Genomic DNA, 24,152 nt, shown 5'->3' with positions numbered 1-24,152 from the left:
AAAAATGGGTGAAGGATCCTGGACTATACTTATTTGCACAAAAATCACATTTACGAAACAGTGTGAACGAAACAACTGAAGATCCATGAATAAAACTTTCTTTGAATTGTCAAAGCATCACGTACTTTCTTAAAGGGACGTAGTAAATAGTATTGAACTTAATATATCCATACTAATATTATAAGTCATAAACAATCCAAGCATAAAATAAAATACGGGGAATCCCCGCAAATCAGTATAGACCATCACGTAATAAAAATTCCGTGCTCTTTTCAATCGGTCAAAAATTTATAGTTGCGTTGAAAATATGAAATGGTTCAAATATTTACAAAATACATTTTATTATTTACTGTGAAATTTTGCCGCCCGGGGCGGGCTGCCCCCCGCGTTCCCACAACGCTACGCCACGTCATCATTATTTAAAATTTAAATAATTACTTAAATTTACAGAGAGATACTGTTTACACAGAATTACAAAATAAGATATAACAGCTGGAAATATACAGGGTGTAATCGTTAAGTGTGCACACTCGATTATTCCGTAAGTATTGCAGATATCAAAAAACTTTAAACTGATTTCGAAAGCCCTTTACCTAATGAGTAAAATGACAGTAGGTAATAACTTTTTAAAAATAAAACGGGAAATATCCAAAAAAATTACATTAAACACATTTAATTACATTAATTAATTTCTCATACATTTTGTATTCAAAGCAAATGTTCGGAGTGACATCCTCGTTTTGGAATAGCATTGTATTCCACATCGAGCTCTATTTATAGTTTCTAAATGAATTTTCATAAAAATTTACGAAGATATTTAAGCACAAAACCAAAAAAATAACCAATACCTTTCATATTACATGTTGGGGATAGTCATATCATATCTCATACTAAATGTATGGACATGTTTGATATAAAATTTTTGGATATTTCCCGTTTCATTTTTAAAAAGTTATAATTGTCATTTTACTCATTAGGTAAAGAGCTTTCGATATTAGTTTAAAGTCTAAGTAGGTATCTATAATCGATAATCAACGATTGCTCAACTATTTTTTTTTTTATTTATTATAAAAAATATTAGTTATGTAAAATCAATTTTTTGCGTTTTATTTTGTAGCATCTTATAACAATAAATAGGTAAGGGGCTTCAAGTTATTAATCAGATTCTCAACATCAGTCGTTTTAAGTTGTAAGTTCTTTTTAAGTAGGTAGCTTGTTTTAAAACTCTCCTGTGTAAAGTTCAATTTTAAATTTATAAGTATAATAATTAATGTGCTATATTTTAAAAAAGTTGTAAAATTTGGTACCTATATATTTATTAAAAACTAGCGGTCCGCCCCGGCTTCGCCCGTGGTACATATTTACGTTTTCTCTACATAAGAACCTCTCTACATAAGAACCTCGTACTTCAAGGAATATAATAAAAAAAGAATTATCGAAATCGGTTCAGCCGTTCTCGAGTTATGCGCTTACCAACACATTTTGCGATTCATTTATATATATATTAAAAATAGCATTGCTTCTTTAAAAATAAAACAGAAGTTAAATAAATATTTACATACATTATTTCAATATTGTTTAATTAAGATTTAGGCGCTCGCTTTTCTGCCTAAAAGTTCCCTTTACTTTAAATAAATAAAATAAAAAATATTAATAATAATATAATCCTCACCCATAGATAATAAACTTTGTGCTGGTGATCACTAGTTGAAAATTAAGTGACATAAAATTTCGTGGCTAAATGGATCAAAAAAACAAAACTAAATATTCATCAGTCGATGACTTCTTTCCCTAGTAGGTAATTTGCAAGCCTACATTCTAGTAAAATATTTCCCGCCGATTTGACGTCATAGAGTACCAGCCACAGATTACTAAATACTAAACAACTGATTACTAATTACTACCCCCAGTGTCACCCGACTGTCCTTATCTATGGCAAAATGGAAATTATTTATTATAGTGTTTCTACGTATTTTGAATGTTGATAAGCCGGCCAATTCGTAGAACACCAGACAAAAATTAAGATTGAAGTGTAGTTCCAAAAAGTAAATCATGAGTAACAGATAATATAATAATCTCTGATGCGTTGGTTACAGAAAACCATAAATAGCTAGGTTTTGCCCGCGGTTTTATCTGCGTAATCCGCATTTGAACAGAAGCTAATTAATTGAGATTAACAATAAAATAGCATTTCCTTAAAAGTCTTAAATATATATTTTAATAGAACCTTATACAATCGAATAATATTGCGAAATAATAAGTCAAAAAAATGATCCTAAAGAAATTTAACATTACCTAGGCACCTGAATAACATAGTTTTATTCTATTAATGAAGGTGTAAATAATTTTATTAATGGTAAAAAAAATATTAAACGTACAGAAAAATCGTTTCGGTTTCATTATAGTTATAATAATACATATATTATAGACTAGAGGTCCGCCCCGGCTTCGCCAGTGGTACATATTTCGCAATAAAAGGTACCTAGCCTATGTCCTTTCTCGGGTATCAAAATATCTCCATACCAAATTTCATGCAAATTGGTTCAGTAGTTTAGGCGTGATTGAGTAACAGACAGACAGACAGAGTTACTTTCGCATTTATAATATTAGTATGGATATATTATAGATTAATGATGAGCATTGATATGAACATCACTACATAGTATAAAACAAAGTCGCTTTCCCTGTCCCTATGTCCCTATGTCCCTTTGTACGCTTAAATCTTTGAAACTACGCAACGGATTTTGATGCGGTTTTTTTTAATAGATAGAGTGATTCAAGAGGAAGGTTTATATGTATAATAAGATCCATTAAGTAGTGGAGAAGTACTGTTATTTTTGAGGTTTCTAATGTGATGTCGTAAAAAATTACATTTATTCCGCTTACATTGCAAACGCAGGCTGAACCCTACGAGTTTTATCAAAATAATGTACTAAGTATTATACACATTGAAAAGGTCTACAGAAAAGTCCGCGATGGTATATGTCTATCTCTTATGGATAACCCACAATAACTTTTTTTTGTCATTTACTTTTTACGACAAATAATGGCTAATTTTCGAAGCGATTTTAACCAATACAGCATTAATCCTTAACCAATGAAATACCATGGATACATTGTTCATTTAATATAGATCTATATGGCCCTTTACACCGTATGATTTAAGTGAATATTTTCGAAGATATTACAGATTTAAAAATTGCAGGAAGTAGCGTTTGCGGCCGCCCGGCTATGTATTTTATACCCGTGCGATGCCGGAGGCCGGAGCGGGCCGCTATATTTTTATACCTATACAACGTTCACGTAGTCAGTAGTGTATATTTTAGTATCAGCATTGCACCCGTGCGAAGCCGGGGCGGGTCGCTAGTTGATAATAAGGCTCTTCACGAATATAAGTAACCGATACATTACATTTTATAATCACTTTGTTGAAGTTCTTTCAAAGCAATTACAAAACTATTTGTTCACCATGTCTTTCTTTGGAAAAATGTACAAATTGGACCGCTCCGAAAACTTCGAAGCTTTCGTCGAATGTTTTAGTAAGTAAACTGTTAAGAATCATTTTTTATGGAAAATTACCTTTTTTTTATTCTCAACTAGCTTTCCGTCCCCGGCTTCGCCCGCTTTGTCTAAAACCTAATAAATTATACACTAAAACCTTCCTCTTAAATCACTTTATCAGTTAAAAAAAAATCTGCATCAAAATCCGTTGCGTTGTTTTAAAGACTTAAGCATACAAAGGGACATAAGGACAGAGAAGGCGACTTCGTTTTATGCCTACCGTGTAGTGATTTACTTGTATTAAATATTATCAGTTGGGATATATTATACAGGGTGTCCCAAAAAGTAGTGATGAACGGAAGTTGGGAGGTAGAGGACCTAGAGGGCTATCTGAATCACCCCCACGTATGTTTTGCGATTTTTCGTATTTTCGGAGTTATGACATTTTTTTCAATTTTTCATCTATCTTCGAGTACGATGAGATTTTTATTTATGGTGACGTGAATTATTGCGCTAGATGCTTGATTTTTTTTTGTGTGCTAAGCTGAAAGATAGGCCAATGCAGTATGGTAACATTTACTATGGTTAGATCTTTGAATGGAATAAAAAAAGAATTAAATGCCAAGAAAGATAAAATTACCCAGTATGTTCACAACTGCAAGGGCCCATAAAAAATAAAATCACATAAAAAAAAGTTTTCCATTTGGCTTTAAAAAACTTGCTCTATCTGAGGTGAGGGGAGCTGGTGTAAATGAAATAATACGACCGTCTCGGTTGAGCTTATGATTTATTCTGTCTTAGTAAGATACAATACCACTACATATCTATCAGGTAGACCCTAAAAATTTCATTTTATTATTCAGAAGGCTTCAATCGAAAAATTTAAATCTAAATGTGGTAAGTGCAAAAATTTTATTAACATGATGATAATTAAAAGATTTAAAACCAATAAATAGGTGTTTAATTACCGAAATTTGGTATAGCGATATTTTGATACCCGAGAAAGGACATAGGCTACTTTTTACCCCGGGACATAGGATAGGTTTTATTACGGAAATCCCACGGGAACGGGAACTATGCGGGTTTTTCTTTAACTGCGCGGGCGATGCCGCGGGTGGAAAGCTAGTCTATACTAATATTATAAAGAAGAAAGGTTTGTATGTATGTAATATGTATGTATGTATGTATGGTTTTCACACATAAACTACTGGACCGATTTTGATGAAATTTGGTACAGATAATCTTTAGACCGTGAGAAAGAACATAGGCTACCTTTTATTGCGAAATATGTACCACGGGCGAAGCCGGGGCGGACCGCTAGTATATACTAAAAAATAAAAAGTAAAATCTCCTCCATATAATTATATACAGGGTGTAATCGTTAAGTGTGCACAGGCGATTATTCCGTAACTATTACCTACAGATATCAAAAAAACTTTAAACTGATATCGGAAGTACTTAACCTATTGAGTAAAATGGCCATAATAATTTTTTAAAAATAAAACGAGAAATATCTAAAAAATTAACTTGATACCCTCTCATACATTTAGTATGAGATACGAATATCCCATGTTCATTTAATATGAACATTTTAGCTTTTTCTTTCTTTTTTGGTTTTCTGCTTTAATTACTTCGCATATTTGAAGGGAAGTTCATTTAGAAACTGTAAACAGAGCTCCTCATTGAATTGCACAATGAGGACATCACTTCGAATATCTGCTATGAATACAAAATGTATGGGAAATAAAATGTATGAGAGCGTTTAATGTAACATTTTTGGCTATTTCTCGTTTTATTTTTAAAAATTTATTATGGCCATTTTACTCATTAGGTTAAGTACTTTCGAAATCAGTTTAAAGTTTTTCGATATCTGCAATAGTTACGGAATAATCGCTTGTGCACACTTAACGATTACACCACTACACCCTGTACATAATTGTATATATACCTATGTATATATAAAGGAGATTTTACAGTATACAAATTAATAAACGATTTATTTTTCCAGAACTCTCACCTGAACTAACTCACGAATTCATAAATAGCAATTTGTCAGAAAAATTGGATAAAGATGGAGACGAATATACTATTACAACAATCTATAAGGAAGGACAATCTTTTGAAAACAAATTCAAGAGCGGCGTCAAGTTTGACGAAATCCCTAGACCAGGAGTTATAATTGTGAGTATCTTTAAATAATAATAAAAATAAGCTGCACTTTTTGATAGGCAAGTGAGCATAGGAATATGTGTATATGAAATATTTCATAAAAATACGCCTCATCAGTCATCTTGATATCAAATCGGTGAAGGCCAATCTCTCACGGTCTCCTCTAGGCTCTACTATAAGAACAGCTTTTTTAAGTGGTTACCTATCTTAATCTCGAATTTTAATATTCCGAATATCATAATCCAGAAAACGTTTGGACATTTTTTCATAACCCCGAATTTTAAAATTTCGAAGTTTTGTTTGCCATATAATCGCAACTCCGAATTTCATTTGCCCATTTCTTTATTTGTACGACGTTTTTCAATCCAGACGAATGAGTTCCAGACATACGAAATCTAAATGCACAAAATCCAGATGACCGTAATCCATATGCACGAAAGCCAGATTTTTAAAACACAAATTTTTGAAATACAGTTAATTGATATCCAGACAAACAATGTCCAGATTTTTGAAATTCAAATAAACGATATCCAGCAAAACGAAATCCTTCCAGGGGGTCGCAGCACGAACCTAACCTAACCTAACCTACTGAATAGATTTTAACACTTTAACCTTTCTGTAATGGGCAAGTAAAACAATAGCGAATCGGTTCTGGCACTCGCCGGCCGCTGCCGCGGCACGCTCGCTTCGCTCGCTCGGCTCGTGCGTGAGGGATCACAGTTCAAACCTAACCTAACCTACTGAGTCGAATTTGACACTTAAACCTTTCTGTAATGGGCAAGTAAAACAATAGCGAGTCGGTTCTAGCGTGGGGGTCGTAGTTCAAACCTAACCTACTGAGTCGACTTTGACACTAAAACCGGTCTGTAATGGACAAGTAAAACAATAAATTTACTTACTGACAATGTTTATTTTCAGTCGATAGTAAAGGTATAATCACGATTGTATGGAAATCAAATAAAAAGATTATGCAAATCTGGCAATAGTTTATCTGTTATACGAGGTTATACGATTATATGGGATCCAAATAAAAAGATTATGAAAATTTGGCAATAGTTTATTTGGAAAATGGTACGATGGGAAACAAAAAAAAGTATTCTGAGAATCTGGTATATTGAGATCTGTATTATGAGAATACGGGAAACAAAAAAATACTTTTTAAAAATCTGGTTTTGGTGCATCTGGAAATTGATTCATCTGGGAAATAAAAAAGGAATTTTAAAAATTTGTCATTCATTACATCTGTCTTTTAAAAGTTCTAACAACCGTTTTCGGGGTTTTAAGATTCGGGTAATAGAAATTCGAGTTTTTAATAGGTTACCTTTTTAAGTAACTGGGTTCTAAATTTCTAATAATGAAAAAGCATAATTTTACGAAATATTTTATGTAAATACCGGCGTGGTACATTTATACCTCCGAGTATTTCAATCATTTATTAATAACTAGTGGTCCGCCCCGGCTTCGCCCGTGGTACATATTTCGCAATAAAAGGTAGCCTATGTCCTTTCTCGGGTATCAAAATATCTCCATACTTACCAAATTTCATGCAAATTGGTTCAGTAGTTTAGGCGTGATTGAGTAACAGACAGACAGACAGAGTTACTTTCGCATTTATAATATCTATTAGTATGGATTGCAATTATCTATTCAATTCATTTCAGCCCAACAGTGTTATAACTGTAGACGGCAACAAGTTTACACACGTACAAGCATTCGAAGATGGCAACAGCATCACATATGTAAAGGAATACTCTCCGGAAGAACTTGTGGTGGTAAGAGAAATGCTATAAATTATTTCATAAGTAACATCTTAACTTAATACTGCTTTCGGTAGTAGATGTTTGGATTTCTTTTCTCCAAAGATATATAATAGCTTATTTGGTAATAACGTAAAAATAGTTAAAAAATATACAAATCATAAATTTAAAAAATATCTATTAATTATTCTTAAGCAGTTAGATTACGAAGCCACAGAGAACTTATTACGTTCATATATTTAAAAGAAATTATTATTCTATTACACACACATACATACACACACACACACACACACACACACACACACACACACACACACACACACACAAACATACATGCATGCAATCTTTTTTTTTTGTTTAAATTGTAAAATTATTTAAGTTGAAAAAGGCAACCAATATACTAAGATTGTGAGGGGATTCTAAAGCCTGTAACACAGTTTTGAACTAACACAGGCTTTAATTTCCCCATATTTTTAACTGTATTATTTTGAAACTTTTTCAATAAAGATTTTCTATTCTATTCTATTCAGAACTATATTATGTTTACTACTATCTTAATACTATTATAAAGGCGAAAGTTTGTATGGATGTATGGATGTTTGTTACTCTTTCACGTAAAAACTACAGAACCGATTACAATGAAATTTAGCACACATATAGAGGGTAACTTGGATTAACACATAGGATAGGTTTTATCCCGGAAATCCCACGGGAACGGGAACTATGCGGGTTTTCCTTTGAAAATGCGGGCGAAGCCGCGGGCGGAAATCTAGTAGATAATAATATATTTAACAAACCTATAAAAGTCAAAGTTCTTAGTTATAACAAATCATATTTTAATGTTTATGTTAATACTTATATTTATTTACCTATCATATGAAACATAATATGATAGGTAAATAAATATATCTAGAAACAAAGTTCTCGTATCACGTATGATGCAAATAAATGTAATCAATCTCGTTAGATTGAAGACTGTCGAAAGTTTGTGATCCGTTACATTTTCTTGCTATTTAATGCATTATATTTCATTACTATAATGCGAACAGATAAATCTTGTAATTGTTAATTAATAAGGCAATAAGCCTTAATCAATTTTAAATGATTAAACTCATTCACATAATATTTTACAGACTATCACCTCTAACTTCTGGCCCGGCACTGCCAAGAGATTCTTCGTCGCTGAATAATAATTTACTATGAATGCTTTTAACAACGAGAATTAAATTTTAAGTTCTTATTTATGAAATATAATCTCACTTTGTACGTACCTAGTGTTTTATTTTTAAATGATAATGCAATAAGTTGGTATAAACCCTTTAAGTAGGCAACAATATTGAAGCAAAGACACAGATTACTTGATCATCATCATCATCATCAGCCCATATACGTTCCCACTGCTGGGACACAGGCCTCCCGTATAAGCAGATGAGGCCGTAATCCTGGTCAAGTGCGGGTTGGAAGATGTCAAATGTTGTCGTATTTTTTTTTTATTCTTTGACATATCGGTTTCCTCACGATGTTTTCCTTCATCGTTTCGATGACTAAATAGTTATTATGTAACCAGGGAAAAATCAATAAGCATATATCCATTATCCATTCCACGCTTATTCCACGTCATAATTCCCAAAATCTCGTTACTGCGTTGTGTTAATCTTTGTTATGTTATTAACTTTCGTAGTACACATTTTGCGATAATGATCGCCCCACCTATAATCTGTATCAGTCTTTACACTTATCAAGAACTTTCATAAAACGTTATATCTATACATATAATAAATCTGTAGAAGGGTCAATTCTGTACATTGAAAATATTGAAAAAATAAATAGCAGGGGGTGTTACTGGATCGATACCAAACCCAAATATGTGATTAAAAAAATTTTCGTCTGTCTGTCTGTCTGTCTGTCTGTATGTGAAGGCATCACGTAAAAACTAACGGTTCGATTTCGATGAAACTTGGTATAATTATACCTTATTATCCTGGGCATAAAATAGGATACTTTTTATCCCGGAAAAATACGTAGAAATAAATAAATCTTAATTTTTCCGCGCGGACGGAGTCGCGGGCGGAAGCTAGTATGTAATATAACGGTGCATTTAAATCAAACGAACACAGAGCTAGAGCAAGAACATTCTTTCGTTATCTTTGTGTAAACGCAAACTCGTATTCAGTGATGTTCAGTATTAGAATATTGCTTAACATATTTTCGAACGCACTAGAAACAACTAAAGAACGCTCTACGCCTGTTTACACTAAAAGAATTTGACATAGTCGGGTTAGAATGAGCATTCGCTCGTTTGATGTAAATGCACCGTAATATGAAAGTAATAAGTAGGCATTCTGTCTTGCAAGGGAACTCGGAACTCCTTACTTAATTCCTAGATCAATCAATTTGATCAAATTTAATCAAATTGTCGCCATTTCTATGGTATCTCTATATTATGGCTTATATGTACTAACATTATAAAGCTTGAAATTGTATGTTAATTGATTAAATGCACTCATCTTAGGATGTTTTGCATTGATTTCAAGTTTCAACATTATAATAATTATCATTCGAATTTATTTTTGTACTGCGGCGTGCAAAGTCAATTCACTGTAGGTATATCATTATAATATCACGTTACAAATAATAATATATATTATCCAGGTATTTTATTTCAATCACGTAGGTACCACGACAAAACACGCCGCGAAACTTACATAAGTAATGAAAAAAAAATAAGCATGACACATATGAAAAAATTTACAGAATTAAAAATAAATTTGAACGACACTCTAGTGACTACTAAAGCCGAAAATTCTTGTAATTTCTGCACGCCTGTACATATTAAAAAACGAGCATTGATGCTTTATTTTTATTCCAAACTAAGAAAAAATACTACAAGAATAAATGAAAACGATGATCCATACAAATAAAATTACTTTCTATCTCACGATGAGTAATATAGTTATCTGTTATCAATTCTATAGTCTATACTAATATTATAAAGAGGAAAGGTTTGTAATTATGTATGTATGGTTTTCACGCATAAACTACTGGACCGACTTTGATGAAATTTGGCACAGACAATCTTGAGACCCTGAGAAAGAACATAGGCTACCTTTTATTGCGAAATATGTACCACGGGCGAAGCCGGGGCGGACCGCTAGTAAATAATAAACGTACGAAAAACTCGTGGCGGTTAAATTATATTGATATTTGATATCGATTAATGATGGGCTCTAGCTTCTGATATGAACATTGATTAGCGGGTTCACCACGAATATAAGTAACCGGTACATTACATTTTTTTATCACTTTGCTGAGTTCCTGTCGAGACAGTTATAATTCTATTTCTCAAACATGGCTTACTTTGGAAAGATGTTCAAATTGGAGCGCACTGAAAACTTCGAAGATTTCGTCAATAGCCTAAGTAAGTGATCTTTTAAAGATTTTCACAGGAAATTTAAGATTTTTTTATACAATATGCTTAGTCAAAGTATATTCAGTATTCTTACTACCAAAATATATAATATGTACGGTAAAATATCGTCATATAAATACCTATTAACCCACTTATTCGTTTTCTAGAACTTCCACCTGCAGAAACTCAAGCATACATTAATAGCAGATCGACACAAAAATTGGACCAAAATGGTGACGAATATGTTATCACAACAGTCTATGAAGGAAAATCCTTTGAAATGAAATTCAAGAGCGGCGTCGAATTTGACGAAGTTTTAGCCCCAGGAGTTGTTGTGAGTATCTTTAAATAAGTAACGGTATAATTAATGAAGAATACCTATAATTGCATATAACAGGCAGTACCTAGGTAGTAATAAACATAAAATACATTACATTTTGTAAGTTGCTATGTCGGTATACAATGACGCACCTACCTACCAACACTTTCAGACCTTAAGTACATCGGCTTAAACCGAAATAAATATTCCATAACTTTTTAAGATTCCCTACCTGCCGATGCGTTACCTTCGAAATTTTTAAAAATTTAAATTGCACGCCTCATAAGCGAAGCGTTGAGGTGGGTACTACTGTCACTTCGCGAAAAACATCTGATTTTTCAAACTTAAAATGTCTTTATGTATCATACATTGCACTTGTAAGATAATACATACACACACATATTAAGAAAAAACACTATTTTTAACGTTCATGATATTTTTGATGTCATTTTTGTTATTTAAACTAGTTAAAAAACAGTTTAAAAAAGTTCTGTCTTGGACGTCCGTGTGTCTGTATGTGCGGATCCTTTTTCTTGTTAACACGATAGCGACCGAAATACTTTACTAATCGAGTCTTTTTTTTTCTCTTACGCTTGAGTATGCTCAGGAATAGAACCCTTTCATTTTTCAGGGTCTGATTCGATGTGGTTTAATTGTTATTAAATAAACAAAAAGAATAATTAATAAATATTTATTAAAAAAAAATTATGAGGCGTGCACTTTTGGATTTTCCAAATTATTTTAACCATATCTGTCTTTACTAATTGATTGTTACATATTATATTGATTGTTTTCATTTTAGCCTAAGAATATAATCACTGTAGAAGGCAACAAGCTTACACAAGTACAAACATTCGACGATGGCAACAGCATCACATACGTAAGGGAATATTCTCCGGAGGAACTGGTAGTGGTAAGTTGTATTTTATTATATTGTTTTATAAATCAAGTACAGTAGATGCGAAATTATAGGTTCAACGTCAGAGCTTTTCCTTCTCCGTATATGATGAAGCTTTGTAACGATTTACAACCTGCGGTATTCCCGAACAACTGCAACATTGGGGCCTTCAAGAAAAGAGCGTGTTAATTAAGCACCTGTGTTACTAGTGTTTATGGGCGGTGGTGACCACTTAACATCAGGTGGCCACCTGCCTACTTGCTTGCTCTTTATTTATAACATTTTGATTCAGTTTTGTGTACCTACCTATCAATTATTTTGCAGACAATCACCTCCAACTTCTGGTCCGGCACTGCTAAGAGATTCTACGTCGCTCAATAGTCATCAGTGGATCAAAAAAATATTTTAATGTAAAGAGATGTTTAAGTTCTTGTTTATGAAATACAATCTCACTTTTTACGTAGTGTTTTATTTTTAAATGGGATATGAGTAAAAATATTCAACCAGGGAATAAACACCATTCTTTATCATCCCAAGTTATTATTTAATAATTCTATTCTTTGCAATTGCTCACTTTCGTAGTACCTACAAGCATTTTGCGATAATAATCGCCCTAAATGTGTACCTATCAGTCCTCACGCTTATCAGGATTATTTATGGAAGTGTAAACTGTTAGTATAGTCCTGTCTTGCACCTAATGTTCGTTTGTCGCACATTTTTATCAATTGGCTTGATCATAAATTAGGAAAATTTCCCAAGTGCCGGGTATCTTATCCATCTGTGCTGTAATTTTTCAATATCCTAAGAATAATTAAATTTCAGTGTGAGTGACGAATGAGAATTATTTATCTTAACGATAATAAATGTTCAGCTAGACTTTATATTTATTTTATAGTCCAGTATTTTTAGCCATTTTAAACCTCACTAACTACTGTGTTGTTTTGAAGTTGAAAGAATTGACATGTACAGTCAGAAGCATAAATATATTACCATTTGCAGATTAGCAATAATATCTGTCATAAGAACGGGTTCAATAATATCTGTCTGCCCGTATACAGCAAAAATATCTGACATTAGTAGGCAGCATAATAAAGTGACATCAAAATTATGTGACGAAAATGTTACAGCAAATAATTGTGACAACCTCTCGAAGCATAAATATGTGACGTCACGTAGGAGGCAATAATATCTGACACAATTTTATATTTCCATATTGTAAAATATAATTGATTCCTCACAAAAAGCATAAATATGTGACACTAGCTTTCCGCCCGCGGCTTCGCCTGCGTTTTCACAGAAATACCGCATAGTTCCCGATCCCGTGGGAATTTTGGGATAAAACCTATCCTAAGTGTTAACCCAAGTTCCCCTTTATTTGTCTGCTAAATTTTATTGTAATCGGTTCAGTAGTATTTGCGTGAAAGAGTAACAAACACACACATACACATCCTCACAAACTTTCGCATTAATAATACTAGATTAGTAGGATAGGAAGTAGGATTATAGTAGGACTAGTAGGATAAGATAGGATAGGATTTTAAAAAGGCAAACCGTTATTTATTGAATTAGTGTTATGTATTTTGCTGGGGTAAGAATATGAACAAAAGACACATTATATTTTGTAAATATTTTTTTTAATAAAATTACGATAATATGATAACTTGCCATAATTTTCGATATTCAATAAAATAATAGCAATATTATAGGCTAATTATAAGTAAATGAAAATGAATAACGGAGCAATCGTGTCAAACGCCGCTAACGTCAAATATAACAAAACATGTGACAAAACAATTTCTAAATAATACATGAAGGTTACACTGAACCTTCAAATAAAATAGATCTACCCAAGTGGGCATTCATGTAAGTATATGAATACTTTAATTTTGTCATGATATGATATCCTTCTAATATTAATTATAAATGCGAAAGTTCGTGAGTATCATGTAAGGATGTTTGTTACTCTTTCACATAAAAAAGAGAAAATGGAATTTAGCACACACATAGAAGGTAACTTGGATTAACGCTTATGAGAGCTTTTATCCTGGAAATCCCACAGGAACGGAAACTATGAGGGTTTTTCTTTGAAAACGCGGGCGAAGCCGCGGGTGTTAAGCTAGTAGTATATAATATCTAGACATACAATATGTAGTATACAACGACGGCACATATTAATTAATATGGTAATAATGTTTTAAAACAACGTAGTTAAAATAAAATTTATTTATTTTGTAGATATTAATTCAATATTAAATTGAAAATAAAATTGTGTCAGATATTATTGCTTCCTAGTTGATGTCACATATTTATGCTTTTAGTGTGCAATCAACGCAAAATACAGAAATATAAAATTGTGTCAGATATTATTGCCACCTAGTCGCTGTCACATAATTATGCTTTGTGTGAGGAATCGATGCAAAATATAGAAATATGAAATTGTGTCAGATATTATTGCCACCTAGTTGATGTCACATATTTATGACTAGCGGTCCGCCCCGGCTTCGCCCGTGGTACATATTTCGAAATAAAAGGTAGCCTATGTTCTTTCTCAGGGTCTAAAGATTATCTGTGCCAAATTTCATCAAAATCGGTCCAGTAGTTTATGCGTGAAAACCATACATACATACATACAAACCTTTCCTCTTTATAATATTATATTAGTATAGATTAGTATAGATTTGTATGAGGAATCGATGCAAAATACAGAAATATGAAATTGTGTCAGATATTATTGCTTCCTAGTTGATGTCACATATTTATGCCGTGAGAGGTTGTCACAATTATTTGCTGTAACATTTTCGTCACATAATTTTGATGCCACTTTATTATGCTGCCTACTAATGTCAGATATTTTTGCTGTATACGGGCAGACAGATATTATTGAATTAGTTCTAGTGACAGATATTTTTGCACATCGCCCCCTAGGCATATATTATTGCTCGTGACTGTACATATTTTGATTCACATTTATATGGAGCCGTTTAAAAAGTTATAAAGATAAAATATTTGAGCTTTGATAGTGTATTAGTTTATCAAAGCTCTTATTAGGATCTAAACGTATGGACGTACCTAATTATAAACTAAATTCAAATTCAAATTCAAAATTTATTTATTGTACCCTAGTATGTACCCTATTGTAACTAGTTACCCGACGGCTGACTATAGGAACATAAATTGACCTGGAACAACGAACAATGCGATTTGCTAGTTAAAAAGTGCTACAACCAATTCCAAATTTATTATCATCAGCAACCGATGATCTACTACAATTTTTTGTAAATATGCAGAGTTTGTTATCTTGGAGCTTATGAATTCCGAGCCTTTGGTAACAAGAGATTGCGTAGCATTTGCGAAAGCCATTGCCTTTATATTTTCAAGGTATAAGATAGGTTCTTATTTAAATTAATGTCCTTACATTATTGAACTACGACTTAGTGATAGATAACAGTAGGTATGAAATATTACCAAATTATTATCTAGGTATTGGCTATACTTTGAGAAAAGCTTTTCTGTCTAGGTTACGGCTAAGGAAAGTCCTAAGGATGATAACTCGATAGATTAAAATAATATATATATTATCTCAGTTGGCAATGAATACTTATCATAATTTTTTTTTACGAAATATCAGTCATCACTCACGCTCAATTAAACATTCGATTTTGGATAAGTACCTATCTATCTTGCATGTTAATTATTGCAACATATTAACAATTGTTGTTAAATTATTGGGGACTAAATAAATAAGTATTATTATCTTGTAAGTATCTTTTCAACCAACTGTTCCAATATTTCTTGTTCCTTTTACGTAAAGTAGGGAGAGCTGATTTATGCTCTTACCATGTACCTAGATTCTATCTCATATTGATATGATATTTTTCCTGTATACAATATGTATTTACCGTCTTTAATTTTTTGTGTTTAGTTGTAACTGGGTGCTTTTAATTATTATTTATACTTAAGTACCTATGTCTATTTTTTTGTTGTTATGCTTTTTGAGAAACAACTCATATCAAATCATAGCGACCACCTGCGACCACTCATCTAAAGCAGTACATACTCGAATAAGATTATTAGTGTGTTAATGTTAAACTGAGTGAAGGATTATTGAGTGCAACAAGAAAGTGTCTGATATTCACCGATAAAGAAGAATACTTCCATTTGTAATAAATGTGCAAAAAAATGTGTATCGAGTAAGGAAGTCTTTTTTATCAACTCGAAATATTAGAAACTAGCTTTCCACCCGCGGCTTTGCCCGCGCTGTCAAAGAAAAACCCGCATAGTTCCCGTTCCTTACAGTTTACTAAGTAAGTTCCTTACTACTTTTTAAGTATAATAATATTATAGTATGGATATGGTATAAAAATTTTAAAACAGAAATATTCGAACCCACGACTTTCGTCTTGCCGCAGCGACCGCGACGTCTCTCGGCCACTCGGCCCCGTGATCCCGCCGCAGCTGCAGCCGCCATTCGGCAATCGAATTTCTACTCTTGTCTCTTTCAGTTAATGAGTTGAAGGTTGGTTTAAGGCCACCCAAAAAATTATTAAACAATTCATTATATTTTCAATGATTATAATAATATTGTAACAATTGTAACGATCGAATGTGAGCTATAAATACTTTAAGGACAGAATAATAACTAGTAGTGGTACTACTAAACCAAATAATATTAAACTTGAAATATTGGTGACCCCTACGCAAACTTCAATCTATGACCTGAGTCACATCTTTAAAAAAATATGAGTAAAATATTTCTTCATTTTATTTAAACGAATTTATTAACATTTAAATGTTTTTTTTGAAAACATTTCAAAAACAATATACCTATGTCAATGTTCAATAAATTAAATGAAAACAATCAAGATGGGCATCACAGAAGACACATTTAGGCTCAAATGGATAAAGGTCCATCCGTGCAGTTACATTACAACGCATACACACTAAATATTCCATATCATCAATTATTGGTGTTAATGTTAATACACAAAACATATTTGTATGTCCACTTTTACAAGAGAACCCTTCTATATCATCATCACAGAATTGACAAACATATTTATTTGTATTCAACTTAGATTTCTCGATATGTATGTCTATTTGTTGAAAATCTATATTGGGTACACAATCACTCAATGATAATTTATATTTTTTACTATAATGCTCAAAAAAAATTCTGCAGCCAGATAAACATTCAGATTCTAATGTACTAAGCGCATGGTCATTATTCAACATCTCATATATTTCAGTAATACGAGTAGAAGCATATGCAGCTAATATTTTATCCTGTATCACAGCAACTGATGTTTCAGGCAACATTCCTTTTGATTTGTTCTTTAAAATACTTTCAAGACTATTATATAACTGTAGTAGAACTAAATAGACTTTCATTTTGTAAACATCTGTCTCTGCTTCTTTGAAGAAAGATTCATAATCAATTTTTGGCAATTGCTTAGTTTTCATACATTTATATCTTATTAACTCAATACAATCCCACATTGGAGCCAATTCATTTGATGGGTTCTTAAATATTAAACTATCTGCTTCGTTCTCTCCGTCAAAATGTAGTGATACTACATACATTTTTAATTGTTCTTTTCTAAACTTTATATTTCTATCAATTAGAGCTATATTACATATTGCATCATTTTCAGTAAAGCAGAGACCATACAATTCATGGTTTGTATAGGTGTCTTTCAGCTGAATTTGTTCAAAACTCAAATCTAATGTATTACCATTAATTATAATATTCGCTTTATATATGTTCATGTTTATCGTCGCCACATACAACCCCTCTTTTGCTTTTGTTATTGTTGTTATTCTTTCATCGTTAACAATTTTAAAAACTTCCGATACTAAATTAAAATCCTCATCATACATTTGTGCAATAACATGTCTGTGTTTATCAAATACTAGAATTATCTGATTGTCCTTAAGTATATATTTGATATACTTTGGTATTGATCTATCCTTATACTTCCATATAGAAATGGTTGATATTTCTTGTAACTTATCTTCATGTATTTGGCAAACATTTGCAGTTACTTCTCCTAACATATTGGAATATACAAATAAAAAATTATCATTTCCACAGGGTATCCATTCCATAGACATGATGTCTACATCATTTGTTTGTATTTTACCAACATTTTTTACGCTTATATCAGAATCATGAAACAGGAGACACCAAAAATATATACACCCACTTTTCTGAGCAGTAGCAAGGTAACATGATTTGTCCCTATTGGTTAGAGGACACCAACAAAATGTGGTGATACTAATGGAATAAACAATTCCTTTCAATTTGTTAAAGTTTATGTGTTTGTTCACCGTAGCTGGGATTAGCGCCTCAGAAGCTAGATATTGCTTAATGATTGATGAAAAATCAAAAAGGCACATCCATACTTTTCGTTGCTTTCCGAAGAAATTTAAATTACCAACACTATTCAATGTTGCCAGGACACTTTGATTATTAAATATCACATTAGACGGTGACCATTTGAAGGATGTGATATTTGTCAATTCCCTGTTTAAATGATCGCTGTATGGCCATAAGCATGGGTTTGTTATCATTTCTACGAGCTCGATATTTTTTAATCCATCTTTTGAACAGTTCGTCAGGTACTCCACACATGCACTGTTTTTTGGACAGGGTATTGATGATTCCACTAAATTTATTTTCTTGTCAAAGCACTGCAAGTTGTAGGATAATTCTAGAATATGTAAGTGTTTATCTCCGCGTAACGTTATTGCAGAGTTGTGATAATTCATCATTGTTTCTTCATGTTTACTGATATTAATGCATCTGCGAGATATTTCGTTCAACATTCTTATAACTGATAAGAACTGGACGTTTTAATAGATTATAAATTATAAATATATTGTTATGCGAAAAAGGAAGGAATAACTGCCTCATAAATCCTATTTATTTTATTTCAATTAAATTAAAATTTCTCAATTCTCATGTTGCTTTGTTATGACATTTCCGAATTCCGATGTTTCCGAATTCCGATGTTACCATTTTGTTCTAGGTTATATACCACAGAGATACATTTGCAGTATGCCACAGATTATGTAACGCAAAGAGCTTAATAATCGTGCCTTATAGTAATCGTGCTAGTCGGTGCTAGCTCAGTATTACAATATTATAATACTGTGGTGCTAGTGTGGTGCTCTGAGCATTAAATGCTCTAAGGGCGTATTCAGAAAGAAAGCTTGAAACTTATAAGCGCTTATAAGCGCTTATCGGCGCTTATAAGCGCTGGTAACCCGCGCAGGAAAATATATGAACATGACAATATATAGGCGCCGACAAGTTTCAACAAGTTTCAACAAACTTGTCGGCGCCGATCAGCGCTTATAAGCGCATGTTCATATATTTTCCTGCGCGGGTTACCAGCGCTTATAAGCGCCGATAAGCGCTTATAAGCGCTTATAAGTTTCAAGCTTTCTTTCTGAATACGCCCTAAGGTGCTAGTCACAGGTGCTAGTGTCGTGCTACGTCTAAGTACTACGTTTATGAGATTATTATCGCTGTGGTTTATCGTGTATAATCACGTATAAATATTATTATGGTGTACAGACTGACACCAGGCGCAAGGTCATTGCAAACATGATAAAATAAACGGAGTTTGTGCTTAGTCGCACCGCTAAATTACGTTTCTTGGTATATATTTAAAACAAAGACGATAGATAATGATTTAAAATGAGCTTTCTTTAAAATGAATGAGTGAAATTTCTATATGCGCATTGAGATTGCTATGTCGCGTCATTTCAATACCATCACGTCATGGAGTAAGTCGACGATTTTGGTAGGTATCTTATTGCCTAAGGGCGTATCGGTCAATTAAGGAAAGCTGGCATGTTCACAGTACTCACACTTATGCAATTTCACTTACAGTATGTTCAAAAATAAATGCGACTCTAGTTTCATTTTAGACTTGAATTGTAAAATGGGTGCGTTGTAGATAAATATATGCAAATATAATTATGAAAGCTCTCATAATTTACCTGTAAAATTATAATTTAAAAGTAAATCAATTGATGAAGTTAATTATTTATTCTAATAATAATCAATTGGATAAAAGTATTAATAATTATTCAATTATCAAATAATAATTAAATTTCAGGTCTATAAAAACAATAAGAATAACACGTTCGCTCACTCCCAACATACACCAGGGCCAATCCCTTCCAAAATGATAAAAACCTAAAAAAAATAGTAGTAGGATGAAACCCAAAAAAGAGAAACCATTTTTTAGCCTTAAAAGCTCCCCCCTCCCACTTCCCGAACTCGGATTGTCTGTAATTTATTTTTCTTTTAATTTTTATCACATTCTCCTCAATTAGAAAAGGAGGAGAATGTGATAAAAATTAAAAGAAAAATAAATTACAGACAATCCGAGTTCGGGAAGTGGGAGGGGGGAGCTTTTAAGGCTAAAAAATGGTTTCTCTTGATTTCCAACAAAACTACAAGTCCTATGGAAAAAAGTTCAATGGCAAAGTTGTAGGTAATAAAAAGTACAAAAGTTGTAAGTCAAAAAACCAAGTTATTGGTTTTTTATTTCTTTTTAAAAAAAAAAAAAAAATTTCTACTATATTCAAAAATTCAAAATTATATTTATTTGCAAGAATGTAGTTACAAATTATAGATGTTTTTAATTACAATATTATGTGGCTAATACATTCTACCCATTGTTTGGGTGTGCAAATATTGAAAAAGAAAGTTGATTAGTCTAATTATTTAAATGTACACACAATTCAATTTTCACAATTACGCGAACGCACTACGATTAACACGATTATATCACACACTTATCACACACAATTCAGTTTACACTACTTAAAAGTCATAAATTCTTCAATGTCATAAAATTGTTTCACCATCAACCAGTTCGTCAGTTTATTTTTGAAAAAATTTACTGGTAGTTCCTTGAAATTGTCCGGTATTTTATTATATATTTTAATAGCCATAAATATTACACTGTTTTTAGCTTTGTTAATTCTACACGTTGGGAAATGTAATTTGTTTTGGTATCTTGTCAACATAATATGCGAATTTACATCTCCTTTCTTCTTAAAGTATTCCGGGTGATATTTTACAAATAAACATATTTGGTGAAAAGTTACCTTATTGTGTCTCAAATACACTGTAATTTATTTGATTGAAAATATTTATTTTTTTCGCCTTATTTCAACTTAATACCAAAAATACAACCTAATTTTCAATCGAAAATTCTGACGTCGAAATATCAGCTTTTTACAAAAAGTTTGGAGGCTTTTTGTTCGTTAAAATATCTACTTTCTAATGGTCTAAAATATAATATACATTACCATAGTAAATTTACTCAGAAAATGCATACAAACAGTGTGATAATGAGCTTTTTTGGCAATGGCAAATTTCTCAAACGACCTGAAATGTTTTTATCGACATCATTTTGTTTATGTACATACTGTCAAATGTTAGCTGTGGTATCGTTACTTTGATCAGATGAAATTTTTTCTTTTGAAATGTTACCGAAAAGCCGATACAAGAGAAAATATAGAGTTCGAGAAGTGTGCCTGATTTAGTAAAAGCTCATTATCACACTGTTATTGGTAAAAATGCCGATTTTAGTCAAAAATTATTTTTCTAACAAGATCCTTATCATCCAAATTTCCACCTTAGTGAGAAAAATTGACATTTCTAATGAAAATGAACAAAAAATTAAATGATTTTATTAAATACTGTAAAATAGTCTATAATTCTTCCATTTACTGTATCACAAAATTCTTCATAGATTTTTTAGATATTCGTACTACCTACACCAATTACATCACCATGTATTTATAAACAATTGCAAAATATGACACATACATAGGCCGGGAGATACTGACAGAAAATTTCGGGTCATTTGTAACAGAATGGCGGTTCTACAGAGGTCTTATTACGCAATGACTAAAAGAAAAATGATGGTCAGAACGCTGGTACCGGCGGACTAGTCGCGTGGGCGTAAGTCGAACTCGTCGGATAAATAGCGAAAGTCAAACGATTTGTAACACAAAAATATTAGAATTTACCGATAGCCCATAAAAAAGATGTAGGCGGTAGTGTCATTCTTTTCTTTACTTTTCCGGTGTAACTTACAGCCCCCCATACCGACGCGATGCGTTGATTTAAAAAAAAACAATTCAACCATTTGTACCAGGCTAACTTTTGCACAGGTAATCATCATCGTGCAGACATTTACGAAAATCGCCATGCCATACTTTTCGGACGATTCCAAATGGCCACCATACCGCCGAAAATCTGCAAAAAAAAAATTTTTTTTCGCCAAACAATTTGTACCAGTATTGCATTTGGATTTTTGGAGAGTATTTGATAAAATGTGACCATTATTATATTTGCCATACTTCTAGTAGGGGGAAAAAGTGCTGCCATACTTGAAAAATTAATTTATTCGTCACGTTTCAAAAATACGACTGTACAATACGTAAAATTTCCCCTTTGAATTCCCTGATTTCTGTGATTTCCCCTTTTAATGGCATCATGCTTCACAGACTACACACTTCAATGTGTATTTTTAAGTATTGTAGTAAGTAAGTATTGTAGTAGTATTGTAGCATATAAGTATTGTATAAATTGCTTTGAATTATGTACGTGTGAGGCTATGTGCCATTAAATAAACGTTTTTTCTTTCTTTCTTTCTTTCATTCTTTAAAATAATTTTTTACAGTTTGGGATTATTATATTCTGTTTATATTCAAGTCAGCAGTGGTGGCTCAGTGGTGAGACCTCGGACTTCGAATCGATAAGTCCGGGGTTCGAGACCGGGCGAGCGCGCAGGAAATAAATTGATTTTTCAATTTATCTGCGCATGTTGTAACATCACCACAGCTCGAACGGTGAAGGAAAACATCGTGAGGAAACCGACATGTCGAAGAATCAAAAGTTCGACGATATGTGTCATCCGCCAACCCGCACTGGGCTAGCGTGGTGGATTATGGCCTGTACCCTCATAGGAGGCCCGTGTCCCAGCAGTGGGAACATATATGGGCTGATGATGATGATGATGATGATGATATTCTGTTTGTTTGTATACAATTCTACCTAGAAAGAAATATCGCAGAATGCAAACATGGGGCGGATGATTGTAAGACTTAAGCCAAGACGTAAAAAAAATGAAAAGAATTGGCGATTTGTACCAGTACGGCATTTTTGGAAAGTATATGATGCAACGTGACCATTATTATATTTGCCATACTTTTAATAGAGGGAAAAATTAGTGCCATACTGCTACAAATCGTTCAAACTACGAATAAAATCTTACAATAAGAATAAAAAGAAAATAGAAATCAATTACAATACAATCTTATACACATTCGTCACCTCCCACAGGTATGGCATTATCACACTTCTATTTATTCAGGAGTTGTTGAAAAAAAAATGTAGGATGGTACAAATCGTTTGGCGAGGAAAAAAAATTCAAAAATTTGCAGATTTTCCGCGGTATGGCGACCATTTGGAATCGTCCGAAAAGTATGGCATGGCGATTTTAGTAAATGGCTGCACGACGATGGTTATCTGTGCAAAAGTTAGCCCGGTATTTGTACCCGTTGATTTAAAAAAAAACAATTCAACCATTTGTGGTTGAATTGTTTTTTTTTTAAATCAACGCATTCACGTCGGTATGGCGGACTGTAAGTCACATCGTCAAAGTATGGCATGACACTACCGCCTACATCTTTTTTAAGGGCTATCGGTAAATTCTAAAATTTTTGTGTTACAAATCGTAGGACTTTCGCTATTTATCCGACGAGTGTAACTAACGCCCACGCGACTAGTCCGCCGGTACCAGCGTTCTGACCATCATTTTTCTTTTTGTCATTGCGTACTAAGACCCCTCTAGACCGCCATCCTGTTACAAATGACCCGAAATTTTGTGTCAGTATCTCCCGGCCTAACATGTGCAATGTGTAAATGTGTTGACGTTCCAGCTCTTCTTAATATACCTATATTCAGAAAGAAAGCTTGAAACTTATAAGCGCTTATAAACGCTTATCGGCGCTTGTCAGCGCTGGTAACCCGCGCAGGAAAATATATGAACATGACAAGCGCCG

At 32.8% G+C, this 24,152-nt stretch overlaps 3 protein-coding genes across 3 annotated transcripts; 2 read left to right on the top strand and 1 right to left on the bottom strand.

Moving 5' to 3' along the window:
- Positions 1-3,439: 3,439 nt before the first annotated feature.
- On the top strand, positions 3,440-8,650 carry LOC149899072 (fatty acid-binding protein 2-like). The gene is made up of 4 exons (XM_090114752.1): positions 3,440-3,539; positions 5,510-5,682; positions 7,332-7,442; positions 8,564-8,650. The coding sequence occupies exons 1-4, from the start codon at positions 3,470-3,472 to the stop codon at positions 8,618-8,620; spliced, it is 411 nt and encodes a 136-aa protein (XP_089970878.1). The 5' UTR covers positions 3,440-3,469; the 3' UTR covers positions 8,621-8,650.
- A 2,064-nt stretch (positions 8,651-10,714) lies between these two features.
- LOC149899071 (fatty acid-binding protein 2-like) lies at positions 10,715-12,503 on the top strand. The gene is made up of 4 exons (XM_090114729.1): positions 10,715-10,848; positions 11,007-11,173; positions 11,961-12,071; positions 12,381-12,503. The coding sequence occupies exons 1-4, from the start codon at positions 10,779-10,781 to the stop codon at positions 12,435-12,437; spliced, it is 405 nt and encodes a 134-aa protein (XP_089970855.1). The 5' UTR covers positions 10,715-10,778; the 3' UTR covers positions 12,438-12,503.
- Positions 12,504-16,789: 4,286 nt separating this feature from the next.
- Positions 16,790-19,047, bottom strand: LOC149899070 (uncharacterized). The gene has a single exon (XM_090114704.1). It carries the CDS (start codon positions 18,879-18,881, stop codon positions 16,893-16,895), a length of 1,989 nt encoding a protein of 662 aa, XP_089970830.1. The 5' UTR covers positions 18,882-19,047; the 3' UTR covers positions 16,790-16,892.
- Between the last annotated feature and the right edge of the window lie 5,105 nt (positions 19,048-24,152).

Source organism: Colias eurytheme, chromosome 21 (genome assembly GCF_061535395.1).
Source record: "Colias eurytheme isolate Ceu_HAF_F1 chromosome 21, ilColEury1 Martin Lab GWU primary, whole genome shotgun sequence".
Classification (NCBI taxonomy): domain Eukaryota; kingdom Metazoa; phylum Arthropoda; class Insecta; order Lepidoptera; family Pieridae; genus Colias; species Colias eurytheme.
Note: the sequence above shows the minus strand (reverse complement) of the source record. Positions and strands in the feature narration are given on the sequence as shown.

What these genes read in the sequence shown, in the direction of transcription:
- LOC149899070 (XM_090114704.1), bottom strand. Translation starts at nt 18,881, where the DNA reads ATGTTGAACGAAATATCTCGCAGATGCATTAATATCAGTAAACATGAA.
- LOC149899071 (XM_090114729.1), top strand. Translation starts at nt 10,779, where the DNA reads ATGGCTTACTTTGGAAAGATGTTCAAATTGGAGCGCACTGAAAACTTC. An exon ending in AGATTTCGTCAATAGCCTAA is followed by an intron (nt 10,849 to 11,006) that starts GTAAGTGATCTT and finishes TTCGTTTTCTAG; the next exon opens with AACTTCCACCTGCAGAAACT. An exon ending in CTCCGGAGGAACTGGTAGTG is followed by an intron (nt 12,072 to 12,380) that starts GTAAGTTGTATT and finishes ATTATTTTGCAG; the next exon opens with ACAATCACCTCCAACTTCTG.
- LOC149899072 (XM_090114752.1), top strand. Translation starts at nt 3,470, where the DNA reads ATGTCTTTCTTTGGAAAAATGTACAAATTGGACCGCTCCGAAAACTTC. An exon ending in AGCTTTCGTCGAATGTTTTA is followed by an intron (nt 3,540 to 5,509) that starts GTAAGTAAACTG and finishes TTATTTTTCCAG; the next exon opens with AACTCTCACCTGAACTAACT. An exon ending in CTAGACCAGGAGTTATAATT is followed by an intron (nt 5,683 to 7,331) that starts GTGAGTATCTTT and finishes AATTCATTTCAG; the next exon opens with CCCAACAGTGTTATAACTGT.